The 13,360-nt window shown below is 42.4% G+C and overlaps 1 protein-coding gene across 1 annotated transcript; it reads left to right on the forward strand.

The window, feature by feature from the left end:
* The first annotated feature begins 318 nt into the window (after positions 1-318).
* Positions 319-9,046, forward strand: ca4a (carbonic anhydrase IV a). The gene is made up of 8 exons (XM_044371680.1): positions 319-544; positions 4,611-4,655; positions 4,750-4,914; positions 5,008-5,153; positions 6,187-6,279; positions 6,370-6,436; positions 6,525-6,688; positions 7,220-9,046. Exons 1-8 carry the CDS (start codon positions 481-483, stop codon positions 7,397-7,399), a joined length of 924 nt encoding a protein of 307 aa, XP_044227615.1. The 5' UTR covers positions 319-480; the 3' UTR covers positions 7,400-9,046.
* The last annotated feature ends 4,314 nt before the right edge of the window (positions 9,047-13,360 follow it).

Consider the following 13,360-nt stretch of genomic DNA (forward strand, 5'->3'; position numbering starts at 1 on the left):
TACGTATGGTACAGACAGTGTGAAATTAGATGTTTATTAAGATGCCTTAAACATGCAGGAATAGGGTGAAATTAAAGTATAAGGGAGAGAATATTCCCTATCTTGCCTCTGAGGGCCACCTTGAGTTACCTGTGGAGAAACCAGCTGCCCACATTGATGATTAACTCCATCTGATTTCCTCCAGTGCTACAATTACCTCTCAAATCATCAGGGAGTGTTTGCCTATCATCACCATGACAGGAATGATTGCATTACATTTGGCTCCTGCACATCAGGAGCCCCATTGATAGGCCCTCAGTGGAGCTCTTATCAGTGGAGAGCTTTATTAGAGGCGATGCTCGAAGGGGGAGGGGCCACACTCTTTCTTTCCTGACGGGTACGGTGATAGATAAGTATAAGACCCCCTGCAAGAATGCGATCACATTGGAAAAAACAAGTCATTGTGTTGCCTTCCCTCGGTCGAGTCAGAGACGCTCCAAAATGCAGCATCTAATCCTGCCCGTTCTCCTGGCATCCCTATGGACCCTCTGCACAGGAGCAGGAGGTGAGTCTCAATTGCATTCATAGCTGATAATATGTGAGAAATAACTGGTGGCTTTATTTTAATTTCTCTTGCCATTGCACACGTCCTAAGTGGTGAAAGAAATGGGATAATTAGCTGGAAATTAGATGTTATTATTCTCTAATATTATCTGGTCTTTTTCTGCAGAATGCGTCTTTTTATATCACTTTCTTACATCTTTGATCAAAATCTGGGAGGTTAGTTTAGCCTACATCTCGGCTCAAACTAAGCATGCAATTAATAGAGCATTCATATCTGGATTAATATGTTTAATCTGTTTTAACACAAACAGTATATCTGAAATAAATGCAAAGCTTCTCAATCGGGTGAAGTTGTTTTTACCAGTTTTTTTTTTCCAACCGTGCCAGTCACTTTGCTCAATTAGAAAGTTGATACATTGCGGAATCCCAAGAATCTAAAAAAAATAGAGATAGAAATCTGCAATCTTCAGGGGGGGAAAAAACGGACTCACTGAAGAGCCCCAGATGAAAAAGAGGCTCCTCCGCAACAAAAGCGCCTCTGCTTGACGCTCTCCGCGCACACCTGCCCTGTCCATCACACTGATGTGACATCGGACATTCCTCCATGTGTCCGACATGCTCATCTGCACCTTGCAGTCACACCACTGAGCTGCCTGTTCAAGGGCATGATACGATAACCAGCGACATCCAACAAAAGCAGAGCTGAGCCAAAGACAAAACGCGAGCAGATCTGGCGGAGCTGAGATTCCCTCAGTGCCTCTCTCCCTCTCCCTCTCCCTCTCTCCCTCTCCCTCTCTTTCTCTCCCTCTCTCTCGTTCTTGCACCTGCTCGGATCCACGCTGAGCCAATGACTGACGTTTGCGTCCTCGCTGCACCACAGAGACGCGTCGAGCTGCGCGCCTCCGGTGTCTCCAAATGTCTCAGCGGTGGATACTGAGGCGTTAATTTCATAAATATGCCTCGAGGGTTAGCGAAGTAAACCCCCTCTGATGAATTTGGCACCGACACTCTGATGGACTAGATTAGATCTGAGGACCTGGATGAAACAATGACTGATTACTGAAAAAACTATTTGGTCAGTGTGATTAGTCATTAGTCAGAGGATGAACTATTGCGCATATCGGGGAAATCTCATCAACACGCCCCTGATGTGCTTTTTCTAAATACATCTGTTCTCACCGTCTTTAAAATGTGATCATAATTAGATTTAAATAAAGCTAAGAAGTCCAGTTACAGTGCAAAATTAAAATAAGCTCTCCAGTATTTTTTTTTTTCTTTTCTACATAATAGTAGTAGAAGTAAAATGCTGCTATATGCGCTTCTAATGTAGATAGTATCCTATACTGATACATTTACCTGTCTGCATATTCAGGAGTGAGCTATTGGTAGAAATAAATGCGTTTTTTCCCCGTATAATCTATGTATTACCTCCTGCTTTTACGGTTGTTTTTTAGTGATGGTTGGAGATGAAACATCAGTCCAAATAAAAACACTCACACAGTTTTCATACAGCCTTCTCTTATTTATCTAGAAGGTTACTCGGTGCATATTATTCAGTGTTGTTGAGGTACATGCTGCGCTCGGACACATGCACCCTGCAGGCGATGTGTGAATAGTTGTTAGTACACTCAGACTTTTTCATGCCAAGGATCTAAATACAGACACACAGAAGCTTCCATGTGGGAAACACGAGTGAAACATGATCAGGACAGTCATAGGTTAAATTCTGCCTTCTCTAATATCTTAAATAGCATGAAACTATTAATCCTGATTTCTTTAGGGACCCTGAATCTCTCTCAACTTCCACCCTGGATCCAGGTTTATGGAGACGCAGCCAATTAGTTACAGAATGGTGTTTGAAGTCTCTCTCTGGCATATGAGGGGGTACCAGGGCTGGCATTGCTTAGTCCCAGGCTTTCCTTTTCTTTTGAATCTGTTCTGTGTGAAGTGCAACGTCTCCAGCGCACAGTTTATGTCTGGCTCTTTGCTGCACAATGGCATGAAAAGATCCGGCTCCGAGTCAGCTGGCGTGTATTCACATTACGTTTTCACCCCGCTCGACGTGCGGACAGACGTGGTTTTATTTGTTTTCCTTTCGATGCCTTTTGTTTCTACTTGACAGTTTCCTCAGTTTGCTCTCTTGGCAGAGCTCTCAGATCCATTGAAACCCATTGATATTGTTCATTTGCCCCAGCGCCGCACAAAAGATCAAAGCCAGGCTGCGATTGGTCAAGAATTGTGCGGACAGAGATCTGATTGGCTGTGATGAAAACAAGCGACTGTGAGCCATAAAAATAGATATTTCTACTTATTTGGCTAAAACTAAATGCATTATCTTCTTATGGGAGCATTTTTAGCAGCTTGTGTCATGTGTCATAAATGCATCTTCAAACATCAAGGCCATGACTGATGGCTGACGGGCTTTATTGTCACAATTATCGGATGTAATTGGTACATCATGTCTTTGTAGAACTCACGCAGCTGAATCCTCCTGTGATGACCTGGTTTTAACTGTGACATCATTGCACATTTCTGAGCATTTGTTCTCACTTTTAGTCTTATCCAGTCACTGAGGCTATCAGAAAATGACATATTTTCACAGGGTGATAATTTCAGGAACTGAAATTAATCAGAATCTTTTAATAGCTTCAGCGTCCTGCCTTTAGTGGCAGAGAATAATTACAAATTTCTGTGTTGTAAGATTTTTTTTCTTCTCCTGCAGCATTCACGCTCCACTCACACACCACGCAGCTTTATTAAAAAATAAATCCAAAAATTGAGTGCCTCTTTATTTACTGCGACTTAATGATGGCACCAGTGAATACAATCTGAACCCACACAAATATTTGCCCCCCGCCCTCCCTGCTCAGTTTATTTTCAGTACCTATTATCATGGCAGAGCAGGAGGAAAAGACTCCCCAACATGGCAGAGAAACCAAGCGTCGACTTCCTTCACAAACACCGGGAGAAGTCCTCATACAATTCTAATAACAGAGCAGGAGACCCTCCCCGTATTTTTTCAATGGCATGTGTGTTTTTCATAAATATTTGATTTGTGAGATAGCTGCAGATATTTGTCTCCGGGTACGGGGTAGAAACATGCAAACCAATTGTGAAATATTAATAAACCCTCAGACAAACATGTGAGAACGTGGCCTCACTGATGCAAAAGATTGGCTCTGTGTTTATTTCTGATAGCACGGAAAGATAAAGCACAAACACCAACTTTTTTGTGAATAGGAAGACAATTCCTGTGTATTAGGGGTTTTGTATGGCCGGGAATAACAACTGATTTAAACTAATAGGGGAACAATTCACTGTTTGCAGTAAGGGAAGAAAAAATAAACAATTAATAAAAAGACACATTTGTAAATACTCATAAAATCTAGCTGGACAGTTTCCAGTACATATGTTAAGAAGAAACATCCCATTCTGCTCTGACAATAGGCTGAGGCTTGTTGATGTCAGGGTAACAATGCCAGGAACTGATAATGTCACTGGCATCAACTGTGTGCATGTGTATTCTTTGTTTGCTGTTGACATCAAATCTGAAGATGAGGAGTAAAGTGTAGGGTGAATAAGAGTAATGTGGGACAATTTCTGCAACTGGCACTTTGGCAATATATTTTGATATGAGGCCAATACATCATATCTGCACCCGATACTATTCTGAAATCCCCAAGGTGTTTTCTAATCATATCAGAGAAGAGAATGCAAATATCACGCTCAGAATAGAAATGGCAAATATAAAAGTACTTCTTGTGCCAAATTGTCCCACATTATGTGCCTTTCCTAATGTGGGACAGATAAGGCTGAAATCCTGGACACACTTTGGGAGGCTGAAAAGCCTGTGCTGAAAGGTGAAAATAACCTTAATTCATACAATAATAATAATTCAATAATTAAATTACATGACATGCCAGGTTTCATTTGACAGCAGTCCTATTCATTAGCATTTGTTAGAAGAAGAGATAGATGCATTTGAGCACAGGTGTCCCACATTACACTAATTCACCCTGTCTTCTAAATGAAAATCTTGTTTTGAAATAATCTTTTCTGTGTTTCAGATTGGTGCTATCAGTCCCAGTTCACCTGTGATCATCAGTGCAACAGTAAGCTTCTTTAAATTCAAAAGGTGTACAATTTTTTAATGTGAAAGACGCTGAACAGAAGGCCTGTTTAACGCTGGTGTTTTCTTTGTTTCAGCACCAGAAAAGTGGAATCATGCCAACAGCGAATGTGCAGGAAAACTACAGTCGCCCATCAACATTGTCACTAGAAAGGCTCTCACAGACGAGCGTCTGACTCCTTTCCAGTTCAGCAACTACCAGCAGATCTTCAGAAACACAATCAAGAACAACGGCCACTCAGGTGAGCATGTTTTCCATGAAACATTAAATATCCATTGATGCATTTCGGAGGCTGTTGTGTGAACTCTTTGTGCTTGGTGTGTGTCCACTCCAGTTCAGGTTGAAGTCCCTCACGTCGCCATCATCTCAGGTGGAGGCCTGCCGACCAGCTACAAGGCTGTGCAGTTCCACCTGCACTGGGGCATCAACGGAGGGCCCGGCTCCGAACACACCATCGATGGGGAGCAGTATCCCATGGAGGTACCTTTACCTTACAACCCAAAACACACACAGCCCGTCTCTGACATGGACTGTTATGTGACAGAGTGACAATAACTGTTGAGTTGATGGACTGACATGTGTGTCATTCACAATAAAGACATTAAACAGGCATATATGAAGTCAAAATTTTAAATCAGCAATAATGTTGTACCTCACTCACTGTCCACTGAGAGAAACATCATATTTTTTGTTTAAATGTGGAACTTAACAACTTTAAAAGCATAATCCCTGACCCAAATGAAAAGATTTGTTTTCTCTTTTAGTTAAGTGATCATTTGATACCATTAAAGGTTTGTTTACATTGATAATAGTTGTAAACACAGACCAATAATTTGAATTATGACCATATTCATTCCTACTGAAGATGTAAATCTTTAAAAATAGGTCAAAAATATGTAGGCCTGTTTTTATTTTTAAAAAAGGCTAAATTATTTCCTAAAACAGCTGAGCACTATGTCACTCAGACAGTAGTAAATAGTGCATTTGTTGAGAACTATTTTCTGCTGTGGATTTGGTGCACTAGTGATAACTTACAGCAGGACGGTGTATGAGGGGTTGACTCAAAATAAACTGCAGTGCCCATGTTCATCAGAATAAAGGAACATTAACATTCACTGTTGGTTTTGATCTTTTAGTGGGATTTGTTGACAATAATAAAAATGCTTACGTATTTAATAAAAGACTTACGTATCACTAAAATTATCCTGTAAAAATACAAAGAAAAGGTTTCACCCCTCTATTATTGCAGCAAATAATTCTGTGATTAATTGTTGATTGTTAGATGAGTTAGGAAAGCTTTTCTTTATCAATAGTCTTTTAAGACACATGTTTGATAAAGAGTTGCTTAACTTGAGTTCCTATTGTGCGAGCATGAAATATTTTCCACAAATGTTGCCCTAAACTGATAAAATCGTGACATTTTTATTGGCCCATTTACAACAAAGTTCTACACATACTGTGTAAAAAAGGACTTTGTGAAAAAGTTGTAACATCAGTATTATTGTTTCTACAGCTGCATATTGTTCACATGAAGCACCACTACTCCGATCTATCAACAGCACTATCTGACCCAGAGGGAGTTGCAGTCCTTGGGTTTTTCTACGAGGTAACCATTTGAATCCTGTATTGTCATAATCAAGAACATACTTCAACTTGAAATGAAACAATGCTGAAATGTGCCACTTTACATTTTCAGATGTCCAAAAGTGCAAATCGAAAGTATGACTCCATCATCAACGCTCTGCAAAGCATCAAAACCACACGTAGGTATTGAAGTTCAGTTGAACCAACTAAAAACATGAAAGCATAGCAGTGATCCTAATGTCTCCTCTGTGGCTTTTCTGTTTTTAGACAGCAACACATCTCTGCTTCCCATCTCCTTGGCGCAGCTGATCCCAACTGAGCAGAATATGACTACCTATTACCGCTATAAGGGCTCCCTGACCACCCCAGGGTGCACCCAGGCTGTGATTTGGACATTGTTTGAGAACCCCATCCCCCTGAGCATTGACCAGGTTAGATTTTTTAATACCCTTTCTGTCTTTTGGTTACAAAGCACAGTTTCTGATTTGAAATTTAAGGTGCAGTGTGTAGAATTTAGTGGCCTCTAGCAGAATGGACTTGGCAGAAATAGAATATAATATTCATAAGTATGTTTTAATAAGTGTATAAAGAATTGTTGTGTTTTCATTACCTTAGAATGAGCCTTTTATATCTATATAGGGAGCAGGTCATCTTCCACAGAGCCCGCCATGTTGCACCGCCATGTTTCTACAGTAGCCCAGAACAGACAAACCAAACACTGGCTCTCCTACACATTTGAAAGGGGAGGGGGAGTGGTATTCATTTGGTTGCAATCTGCAACTTCACCACTAGATGCCACTAAATCTTACACACTACACCTTTAAAACTACAGCCATCAACAAAAATGCCACATTGACAAAGTCTGTCAAATTACACACTTTGATGTGCCAGCATTTTGCTACCTCAGCTGATCTCTTCCAAAAACTGGAGCCTAAATTTGTGTTTACCTTCTGCTCTTCCAGCTGCAGGCATTCTCGCAGCTCAAGTTCCGCGATGGGAAGCCGATGGTGGGGACCTTCAGGCCGGTGCAGCCCCTAAACGGCCGGATGGTGTTCCGGTCGGGAGGCGCAGTGATCCTTGCCAGCTCTGCCCTCCTTGTGGCTGCCATGGCCATGGCCTTGGGACTGTCCCAGCCCAACTAGAGCGAGGCATCCCGTGCTGCACTACGACACCCATGAACACAATAAGTTCTGTATCACTCCTCAGCTGAACCCTGGTTTGTAACATCTTCATCGCATGGTTGCTAAGATGATCGACCACGTCGTAGTGCAGGCATGACTCACCTGGTGTTCCCCCCCTTATGACACACATGACAAAGGCGTTTTGTGGAATGCCTTCGAGGTGCTGTAAGGGTTCGATTAGCATTCATGCATGCATAGTGAAGCAGTAGGTCTTATTTCAGCATTATGAATGTGCCATAAAGCAGGTTACAAAGCACTAAAAGTGACAACTGAATTCAGACTCATCACCAGACCCTTTTAGCCCTGACCTTATTCTTCACAGCATCATCCTAAACACCAGTACACATACATCCTCATACACTTTAAACCTCATGCACCCTGTCCAATGTCAGGTATATTTAGTCTCTGCTAATGTCAGAGTGAGTCGTCGATGGTTTGCGCTCTGAGTGCCAATGTCAGCCCCATAACCTGGCACGTGACAGCTTGTTCTCAATGGGGCATGAGAACGGCATGGAGCTATTAATAGCAGAACTGAGTCATAAAAACAAGCTCCATTTCAAAGCCAGCGGTCAAAGGAGTCAGCAGTTTGGCTTTTCTCTCAAAGTCCAGGAGCTCACAGCGTGGCCCTCAGGTGAACCCGTAACAGCCGCTCGGTCAGCAGTTGGCCAGGGAAGGTGGGAGATTAGGGGGCGGGGGGTGTAGTCTTGCCTTTCTCCACTGGAGTCCAGTGTCCATGATGAACAAGTGCATGGTGTTCTGAGAGCAGAGCTGCAATCCTCTCTCCCCCCCCAGAGTAAGAGGCTACTGACACCTGAGATACAGACAAAGATGCAGAGCTACTGATGCTCTGATAGTGGGTCAAAAAGTGAGTGAGCTTGGTTTTGGAGGGGAGAGGAAGCAGCGTGTGGACACAGCAAGACTTTTGAGAATCAACCAGCATATAAAATGTCACTTCTGTTTTCAAAACAATCATTTTCATGCATCTCAAAACACTTAAGAGTTGCATGAATCAGCATGTCTTGATGTTCCAGATGTCTATTATGAGCTCCATGTGAAGCTGCACACACACACACAATCCATACACACACTTCAGTCACCACATTTCCCATTTCTGACCTGTGAAGTTCAGTGAGCTTATCTGGAGAATATGTGACTGTGTTCATGGCTTGTCTTACAGGGTCTCGGATGCACTGAATGTTATCGACTGTGAATTACACCCCACTGAGTTCTCGCTCATTTATTCAGGAGGACTCGTTATGTATTCTAGTGAGAGATCTGTGCAATTTTCCAGCAAGATTTATTGTGATGATCGAGCAAGGGATCTGTGTATTTTCCATTGTTTCATAACGCATCAAGTTATATTTCTATGCTGTGTCATTGTACACATATATTTATGTACCGAATGTGTATATTGATATGAGACGCACAGTTATTGTTATTTATGTATTGCGAAGTTCATATAGTACTGAATGCAAACCCATATATGAAGTTGTTCATGACCAATCGAGTTTACGTGTATGAGATTGTCAGGTTGTAATACTTGAAAGTGTCAAATAATATGGAGAATGTGTTCCAATTGAACAATAAACTACTTACATGCCTTTTTAATCACAGTCTGCTTCCATGGGCACAACTTAAGCTACTTGAACTTGATCAAAACTGTGTTTAGCCTCAGTGTCAGCCCTGCCATCACATCTCTGCACGGTGAAAACTGATATTAGAATTCACTCTGTTGCTCTGTTGTTTGTCTGCTAGCTCAGACACACCGACAAGCTTCTTAGTTTTTCCCCTTCAGTTTGTCAGGAGAGTCTGAGAGCACTCATGGATCTAAAACCCTTAATCCTTTTCTAATTGATTTGTTCTTGATATTATGGGGGATGTTTTTGGCCAGAGTTCACTTACATATTGAACAGGAGATTGTTGTATCACACACAGCTCATTATCAAAGCAACAGAGTACTCACACAAACACACAAAAATCTATAACACAGCATACACCTTTCTTGTTTCTTTCCGGCTTCTAAGACAGATTCAAGGTGCTTTTTTTAAACTTCATCCCCTTTCAAGTTAATTTATGTTCCCCTCCCCACGTCATTAAGGAATCAAAAGGTTTATTGTTACGGACAGGCTCATGAAGACAGCAGCCTCTCAGAGAGACATGGATGGAGAAAGAGAGAGTTTGGACAAAAGCTTGAATGAAAGCTCCCCTGCTTGAGCTATTATTAACTATTGCTTCTTCAGCTAAGCGTCAGGAGGGACTGGGGATCAAGGGATGGATGGTTTATATCTGGCAATGGTATGGTGGTCCTCCAGTTAATTGGACAGTACCCATACAACCTCACTACCCCCTAAATCTCCCCTCAAATGACCCATGTCCCTGGGGTCTCTAGGACAAAGAGAGCCATTCTCCCTGAGAGAAACCAGAGGCATCCTCATATTGAATGTGGCCCTCTCTGAGACGCACTCGACAGCCTATCAGATAGCTAGCTGCAGTTAAAGGTCAGTGGGCTAGTCTCTGTCTGTGTAGTCTCGAGGAAAACAAACAATGTCACCTTTACTGCCTATGTGATGTCCCTACTTCCTGCGTCCTCATCTCAAGCTCAAAATAACTACCACACAGCCTGTTGATTGATGCCGCGATGCACGTGTCTCTACACCGAGCTGTCAGCGAGAGATATTTGTGACCCAATTAACTTTTCGTATAATCCAATTGATACACCTGCTAACCTAGTTACTGTGCTATCAGTGATATGATTCGCAGAGGTGTCTGCCAACTGTGAGGGTCATGATGTAACGTTAGCCATCGGTGGAAAATAATCCCTCTCTTGCCAGGTAATGTAGCAGCAGCTAGCAAGCGACAACGACCCTCACTACCCCTCTCTTGTTTTTACAGGGATAAGGATCTGGAGGAAGCAATCGAAAGGGGCCAAACATTCATTTCCTCTTAAATTAAACTCAGGAGAGATAGGCCATGAGTAGAGTGTTGCTTTGTGCTTAAAAGTTTAGCACACAATGGCTTTTATTCAGGGAAAATTACACAGCAAGGTGACCATTGACCATTAATATCTTTTTTGGAGCCTACTTATCACAACACAGACACTGTTACAGCCATTAACATACATTTTCCATCAGTGAGGATGATATCCTGTCATTTATACACAGCCGTTGACAATCAGTTTACATCCAGCGCAGTGATAAATGTTGAGAAAGAATGTGAAGCTACTTAAAGCCTTTTGATCTCTCTGAGTAGGATAATGAGTAAATCACTGGGTTTAAATAGCCTTTTCAAGAACTTCATTCTCCTTTTCAGTGACTCTTGAGCTTCAATTGCAGGGGAGGTCAAAGGTCATTGAGGTCAAAATTAACACAAGAGTCTCATAGTAAGCTGGGATCTCTTTATCTGTAAGCCTAGTTTGCATCTTGATCTATTCACCGGGGCTCTGAGGTGTTTAAAGGACCGGCATGTAGGATTTAGTGGCATCTAGTGGTGAGGTTGCATATTGCAACCAACTGAATACACCTCCCCTTCCAAGCGTGTAGGAGAACCTACGGTGGCTGCGAAACTCGCAAAAATGCAAAAGGCCCTCTTTAGAAAAAGTATTTGGTTGGTCTGTTCAGGGCTACTGTAGAAACATGGCAGTGCAACATGGCAGTCTCCATGGAAGAGGACCCGCTCCCTATGTAGATATAAAGGGCTCATTCTAAGGTAACAAAAACACAACAATTCTTATTTTCAGGTGATTATACACTAATTAAAAAATAATTATGAATATTATATTCCATTTCTGGCAAGTCCATTCCACTAGATGCCACTAAATCTTACACACTAGTCCATTAAGGTGCATGTCTGGTCAAGACATGGTGGGATCAGCTGCTGCCGAGGCGGCTCAGTGCTACTCCTGTCGGACCCATGAAAGTGGAGTCAGTAAGGCAGACAGAGTTGGCTCTGAGGCCGGTCTGATAGAGTCAACTAAAGTGATAGGTTAACCACTGTAATCCCCTTCAGGAGCAGCAGCTTTGGGAAAGTGATCTGGATTAGTCTGGCCTGCTGTAGACAGCAGTTCATGGAGGGATAAGTGGGGTGGATGCACAGATATGGAAAAAGCCCCGCAAAAACACTGATAGAAGAAAATCACCTCTAGAGTCAGGGGAATTTCAGTCAATAAGTATGAACACAAGCAGCTCCCCCTTCTCTTCCGAAGTCAACTCGAATTTATTCTGTTCAGTTTTGGCACCACTGGTCTCTAGTTCGTTCGTGCATGTGTGTGTGTGTGTGTGTGTGTGTGCGTGTCCTGGGTGCCTATAAGTCTGAGGGTGTGCAGCTCTGAAAAGAACTGAGTTTTACCCTCCTCTTCCATCAGTAGACCTCACAGACCTGTGAGATAAGTGCTGGCATCCATTGTCAGCCATAGCAAAGATATGATAAGTTTACCACAAGTGAACTCTGTCACAGTAAATTTACTCGGAAGGCCAAGCATGCGCAAATCAACATGAGAAAATGTTCTCTGGGTGGAGTGAATGGACAGAAATCAAAATACATGCACAAAGTTAACTGTGAGGAAGCTTCTATCATGGCACCTTTGTTGTGAAAGTGACGCTCCTCTGTGACCTGAGTGCAGACTTGGACTGTGGTGGCACTAATCAACAGGAAGAAGGCCCAGGATGGGGTGAAAGACAGTTCGAGCTAACAGAAACAAAGGTATCTTAAGTACCAGCGGTCACAAAGAGCTGGAGGCAAACATGGTGAAGTCGTTCTATTTTTGACAACAATGTTATTTGGCTGCATTGTTCTGGGGGGGTGCAGGCCAGTGCAGGGGTGAGGGGTCTTGTAAAAAGTGAAAATGGATGTGAAGCTTTAGGATGACCCTACATTCCCAGCTAAGCCAGATTTATGGCAGTTTTTCCTGAAAAACTGCAGAGAGATCAGAATAGTAACCATATACTGATCACCAGCATTCCTATATTTCCATTAACCACATGTTTATTCTCCTCAACATTTATTTGTAAGTTTGTAATAAAAAAAGGGGATAAATTCCCAAAAATGTGTCAAAGGCCACAGAAATCCTGCCAGAGGCGGGTCTGCGGGACATAGTGCACACTCACATAACCTGTCCAAAGTCTGCACTTGGCAATAGTCGCCAATAGAATTCCCAATCCACACATAAGGATGTGATAATACACGTGTTCTATTATATACCTGTCAATGGCTGTTAAGTACACACCCACCCTTGTGCAGGGAAACCCTTCTACCGGTGCCACAATTTTGTTCTTGCTGGCGGCACACCCTGTTCATCCGGACGACGTGTGGAAGCAGAGGGCATTCTCATTTTCCATTTGTTAAATTGAATTTCATGAGTCATTCCGACCAGTCACAACGATAGTGAAAGGCTGCTGCCTGCTGGTACATCACGACAAAAACCCCCACCACCTCCCACCCACCATCCACCCCTGGCACTCAGCGTCATACTCCGCCTCCCCACGTCACACTCTGCTGCTTTCTGAATGCAAATAAAGCCACACTGAGGAAGAAAAAGGCTAAAAAGGGCTATGTTTTGGTCCAGCATCAAACAAATGTTTGCTACAGGGGAAGAAAAAATACAGTTTGTTCTTTTCAAGGAGCAATATTTATATTTTTGAAGGAAGGAGACATTGCCAGCAACCACATGCAGGCAAACAGAGACAACTGCAGGATGAGGGGACAGAGGAGACGGAAATGTCCTTGGACTTTGCAGTAGCTGTGCAGAGCTCTGTTCAGTACAAACTGATGTGAATATACACATGTTTGGGTATTCAACAATAACCTACATTATTCATACACAAAGCTGGAACAATCAGATCAAATGATCATGTGGTATGATATGGATATGGTTCATGAGAGCACAGTCTTTTAATTATTACTCTATCAGTGATCAGCAGCTTATTT

Source organism: Thunnus albacares, chromosome 13, assembly GCF_914725855.1.
Source record: "Thunnus albacares chromosome 13, fThuAlb1.1, whole genome shotgun sequence".
Classification (NCBI taxonomy): domain Eukaryota; kingdom Metazoa; phylum Chordata; class Actinopteri; order Scombriformes; family Scombridae; genus Thunnus; species Thunnus albacares.

Excerpts from the sequence above, each read along its gene's own strand:
- ca4a (XM_044371680.1), top strand. The coding sequence starts at position 481 with ATGCAGCATCTAATCCTGCCCGTTCTCCTGGCATCCCTATGGACCCTC. Across the intron at positions 545-4,610 it reads CCTCTGCACAGGAGCAGGAG|ATTGGTGCTATCAGTCCCAG; the intron begins GTGAGTCTCAAT and ends TCTGTGTTTCAG. Across the intron at positions 6,437-6,524 it reads GCAAAGCATCAAAACCACAC|ACAGCAACACATCTCTGCTT; the intron begins GTAGGTATTGAA and ends TTCTGTTTTTAG.